The sequence below is a fragment of the Coregonus lavaretus genome (assembly GCF_964263955.1).
Source record: "Coregonus lavaretus genome assembly, chromosome: 19".
Taxonomy (NCBI): domain Eukaryota; kingdom Metazoa; phylum Chordata; class Actinopteri; order Salmoniformes; family Salmonidae; genus Coregonus; species Coregonus lavaretus.
Genome location: NC_140006.1, coordinates 2495384 through 2500908, shown reverse-complemented (window position 1 = coordinate 2500908; position 5525 = coordinate 2495384). Strand labels below are relative to the sequence as shown.

The 5525-nt window shown below is 40.9% G+C and overlaps 1 protein-coding gene across 1 annotated transcript; it reads left to right on the top strand.

The window, feature by feature from the left end:
• Positions 1-643: 643 nt before the first annotated feature.
• On the top strand, positions 644-5253 carry LOC311147000 (serine/threonine-protein kinase pim-3-like). The gene is made up of 6 exons (XM_084183596.1): positions 644-1128; positions 1461-1570; positions 1707-1757; positions 1873-2236; positions 3237-3413; positions 3612-5253. The coding sequence occupies exons 1-6, from the start codon at positions 1041-1043 to the stop codon at positions 3809-3811; spliced, it is 990 nt and encodes a 329-aa protein (XP_084039722.1). The 5' UTR covers positions 644-1040; the 3' UTR covers positions 3812-5253.
• The last annotated feature ends 272 nt before the right edge of the window (positions 5254-5525 follow it).

Here is a 5525-nt window from a genome sequence, read left to right as displayed (position 1 = left end):
ATTATTTCTGGCAGTGTACAGCAAGGTTAGTTATGAACAATGACAGCGGGTTCCACATGAATCTCGCAAATTTGCATCAGGTCTGAGACACGTCTTTGGTCCCGTTCGCGGTGGTCAAATTTTATGCAGTCCATGCAGTCGACATGTAGGCGCATGTTGGACAATTGTTATCCCCATTATGCAACACACTTTGAAAGGCGGTGACCAACGATGGTTAGTGATCCCCTCGAACGCGCCCAGTGTGTCCCAGTGGAAATGGCAGAGGAAAGGCGCGTCTCGGAATTCCCGCCACGTGCACGCAAATCACTCCTTTCTGATAATGAGCATTTGATTGGTCCAAATCGAAAACATGGTAAATATATAAGCCATCTCATTGGTTGAATCCTCCACGTCGCTAGTGAACACAGCGCAAAGCCTCTAGACAAGAGATCATTTGGCGTCTCGTACTATGAAAAAATAGTGCGTGTATACATATCCTTATATCTGAGAAATTACACAATGGTTATTTTTTATATTGTATGAATCATCTTATCTCTACATTTCAATTAATTATTGGCGGATATAACAACAAATTCCAGGAAAATACCGAGTAGTCTTTCGGGGCGGAGGGATATAACCATCCTCCACTCGTCAAAATATTGGCGTTACAGAAGAGGTACGGAAAGACCGCGCCAAAGCGCAGACAGCAAATACATTCCGTGATATCAACACAGTCCCTTGGATTTCTTACCACCTTCTTCGTTTGCTACTAATAGTGAACAGCTCTGCAAGTGTCCTTTCTTCAGTACTTCAAGAAGACTAATCTTCCAAGTGCAGGAATAAAGCTACAAGATTCTCGTTGTACACGGCGTTTCTAATCTTGAAAAGGACGAAGCGGCATTTTATTTGAGACAGCGACGGCGCGGGTGGAGTTGGCACACTGGATTTAGTAGCCAACCGCTACCATCGCTACGTTAGCCTTTTCGATCATATTTACATAGGATTGGATCGGAATCTACCTTTTAAGATAAACAAGAATTTCGTCCGTCTTCCGTTCGAATATGTTGTTGTCAAAATTTGGCTCATTTCCGCACATTTACAACCCTTCGAGCATGGACCATTTACCGGTGAAAATACAACTCCAGCCAGGTATGAACCCACTGTCATTCTTCGTGCTGTACATTGCCAGAAACAATGCACTGTTTAGCGAACTAGCGTTATGTTGCAGTCATTCATACTTCCTATAATGAAATAATAATTGTATTTTACTAACTCTAAAACCCTGTGCGTGAAACTATTTAAATGGCTTCGTGCCGTGGATATGCACGCCAACGCCGGTTTTTATTACAAACATATAGCTAGCTAGTATTGTAACTGTCTGCAAAGGCTAGTCAACGGCTGCGACTCGACTGGCTATCTTGCAGTGTGAAAGACGAGGCTGTCGTGTATGCTTATCTGCTCTCAATTTAATGTTTCTCAAGTTAAAGTGGAAAAGGAGCCGTTCGAAAAGGTTTACACAGTGGGATCCGTGCTGGGCAGCGGTGGATTCGGCACAGTCTACGCCGGTAGTCGGCTCTCCGATGACGCACTGGTAAGAATATGAATGTTTTGATCTCCGCACATGGCGCCATCAGGCATCTCATCGTTATTTGATCTCTTCGTTATTTACTAACTTCGTTGTTGCTACAATGTATCTAATGTGTCTTTTTTTTCTCTCCCGAAATTAGGTTGCAGTGAAACATGTGCCGAAGGAGCGTGTGACCGAATGGGGCACTATTGTAAGTATTACCACTCCGGTTTGTTTAGGTTTTTCACCCATGCTAGTTGTCATGGTTTGATAATTGAATCGATTCTAGGTCACTCAACTCATTTGTGATTCATATTGTTTTACAGAGTGGTGTGGTGGTGCCTTTGGAGATTATTTTATTGAAGAAAGTCAGTTCGTCGTTTCGAGGGGTTATACAACTCCTGGATTGGTATGAACGACCAGACGGCTGGTTGATTGTTATGGAACGACCGGAGCTGGTCAAGGATCTTTTCGATTTCATAACGGAGAAGGGCGCTTTGGATGAGGAGACTGCGAGGGGATTTTTCCGTCAGGTTTTGGAGGCTGTCCGCCACTGTTACAGCAGCGGGGTAGTTCACAGAGATATCAAAGATGAAAATCTGCTTGTAGACCTACGCACTGGGGACCTCACGCTTATTGATTTTGGTTCAGGGGCGATTCTCAAGGACACAGTCTACACTGACTTTGACGGTACGTACCCTACCCTGACTCAATGCAATGGCTCGGTTGTATTTTCTGGTTTTATTTTTGAAGGCGCTTTCAGCAATATTTGTTTGACAGGTTATTTTATACTGTTTTTGTTTACTCGTTAGATTTGGAGTATTTTTGACTTTGGTATAGATAGCTACTCGCCTTAGATCGTGAGCTGGTAATTTCTCTTCCCCCTGTATTGGCGGGTGTGTCCACAAGACGCTGTGACGCAGTGGTTTGTTTTTGATACTTACATTTTTACATTTACATTTTAGTCATTTTGCAGATGCTCTTATCCAGAGGGACTTACAGTTAGTGAGTGCATACATTTTCATACTTCAGAGTTTTCCCTCGGGCTGTAACATTATCAGCGAGGTTTAGGAGTGATTTATTTTATAAATAGGCCGATCCTTATTCATTTTGCTTGTCCCTATGTAGTTATTTATAAAGGTGCTTTAAATTATGGCATATTAGTCAATAAGATAGCACACTAGAGTAGTAAAATAGGTTATTGTTATATGTTGATAATTGTCTGTTATGTTACATTAAATGCTAATTTCAAAGCCTTTAGGTAATGGCTATTGGGCCAGCTGCCACGTAACATCTGTTTGTTTTGAAACCTGAGCTTGGGCTGATTCATGTCACGTGATGGCTCAAATTGCGCATTCGAGTTTTTGTTTGGTATCCAAGTTACTCATGCCCAGAGTGAGGTGGGTCAACCAGTTTCATAGAGATTTGTTGTGAAAAAGAAAAAGGCTTTTTAACGCCAGTATAACATCCTTGTTTTAGATGGAATTACACTTGCCATGTTCAGCGTTAATAGAGACATTATCTGACTATTTTTAAGTATCCATAAATTATAATATCTTACAAAATCCAACAGTATTGCAATATAGTCCTATTTATGTTATTATTGTCACATGAAATGCCCCAAATAAACTTTTTTGATGTTATTATAGAAGTAAAACATCACTAATCACCACCCCCTTTTCTCCTCCAGGTACAAGAGTATATAGCCCGCCAGAGTGGATCCGCTTCCATAGATACCACGGGCGCTCGGCTACGGTGTGGTCGCTAGGGGTGCTACTGTATGACATGGTCTGTGGAGACATCCCCTTTGAGCAAGACGAGGAAATCCTCCGGGGGAGACTGTACTTCAGGAGGAGAGTGTCTAATGGTGTGTACTACCTCCAATATACAACCTACTATCATAAACACACATTGCTTAACACTCTAATCTAAGAACATATTTCTAAACACGTTCTATTTCATTTCTTCCTGTGTGTTCCTATACCCCTCTCTATCTCCCTCTTGAGATTCTCCCACAAAATAAAATACTCATCCATGTTTTCCCCTTTTCTCTCCCTCCTTCCAGAGTGCCAGCAGCTGATCAAGTGGTGCCTGTCGTTACGGCCCTCAGACAGGCCTACTCTGGAACAGATCCTGGACCACCCGTGGATGCGCTTGGCTGGGGAGGTGTCGATGTCCTCCAAGCCTGAGGATGGGGACATCCAGCTGAGGACCATCGACACAGACACGTCATCGAGCACAAGCTCCAGCAAGGAGAGCCTTTGAAAGAGAAGAGGGGATGAGGGGAGAGAATGGACACGAGGGGGGACTCTGGTCCTTATGCCCCAGCTTGGGCTGGCAGAATTATTGTTTCCTTTTGTAGGGAATTATTATAATTTATTACAGTTTGTTCTTCCTTTTTATCTTTAATTTTAATTTTTTATAACTCATTAATTGTTTCCTAATGTGGAACATTTGCTGTTTGGGCGGTCTTTACCAGTGACTATTTATTTTGTACTTTATTATTTTCTAATTTGTTATAACGAGGCTGGTTTATGCATCTGGTTTAAAGCCCCCTATTCAGACAGACGTGGCTGCTCTCATAGAGCTTGGAGAATACTTTATATTTAAATGTTTTGATTTGGAGTGCCTTTTTGAAAGCTGCTTCTCGGGGGCTTTTGTCATAACTATTTTTTTGTTAGAACCCTTTTGGGCTGGTTTGTTTGTACGTTTCCCACCCTTTCATGATGGAGATTAGTTGTCTTCCTCCATAACAGTGTGGTAAACTACACCACCCAGCATGGTTAGGGATAATAAAATAGGGGAGGGGGGGGGCAGTTGACTGTTGACCATGGAATACTTGAATCGCAACTGACTCACACTGCGCCCCCTTACTAAGCTGCTCACTCATACTACAGCCTCGAGTCGTTTGGATTTCTCAAAATCGGATCCTTTCATTTCTGAATGTGTTTTTAAACTACATTATATCTATGTGTTTAGCCCCTTGGAAATATATTTTAATTACATGTTTTGCCTTTCCCCCATCTCACTGCTGGCACTACATTGCTCCTGGACTGGCGTATCCATGGCTTAAGTGTGAAATGCACAATCAATGCAATATTCATGGGCTCAGTTACGTCTTTGTCAATACAAATATTGTGCCTTTTTTTTTCTTCCAATGCTTTTAATTTATTCAGAACGTGTAGACATTCCACACTTGTGGCTTATTTATTTATTGTCGATGTTTAAGAGAAAGTGAAAAATCCCAGAATTTGCATATCTTTACATGGCCTTTTTCTTTTCCATTCCTGTAATGATATTTTTTTACACTTCGACATGATTTTTTTAGATTGTGGATGGATGCACTGAAGTTGTTGATGTTAAAGGGAATAAAACAAGGTTTACTTAAATTTGGAAGAGCTATGAATGTTATTGAACTCCTTTTTATAGTCCTATCTGTGGTAATGTTGGATTGAATTACTCTAAAAGTACATCTGTTTTTTAGGTGTACATTACACGTGTGCTGTCTCCATGCATTGAACTCCATTGACACGTATGGCTATTGGGTTGAATAGGGCTGTTCTAGTTAGTGACTATGATGAATCTATGTGGCTTGCCTGGTGTTAGATATTCTCTTTCAGTTCAGCTGTATGACATGAACGATAGAGATCTGGAGATGCTATTTTTTTATACAAACATTTCAATTAAATCCCTTTTTTGTACATAAATCATACTTGTGTCGTCTTATTGACCTACTGGTAAAATTTCCTCATAGTCATTGATGAAAACCTATAAACCAAACATTGTTAAATGGGTAAGGATGTTTGCAGATATACAGTGGTAATACTAGTGATCAAAATGGTCATTACAGCTCTCCTAAAGATGGCTCAATTTACACATTGAGTAAGAGTGCCCACACATACTTCTGGTAGACTGAATTTATTACACACTAAAAAAGTATTGTTCATAAAATGATAAATCCAACAGCCTCACTTTGTCA

Bases quoted from the DNA above. Each gene is read 5' to 3' on its own strand.
- LOC311147000 (XM_084183596.1), top strand. From the start codon at position 1,041: ATGTTGTTGTCAAAATTTGGCTCATTTCCGCACATTTACAACCCTTCG. The intron at 1,129-1,460 runs GTATGAACCCAC...ATGTTTCTCAAG, and splicing joins GAAAATACAACTCCAGCCAG to TTAAAGTGGAAAAGGAGCCG. The intron at 3,414-3,611 runs GTGTGTACTACC...CCCTCCTTCCAG, and splicing joins CAGGAGGAGAGTGTCTAATG to AGTGCCAGCAGCTGATCAAG.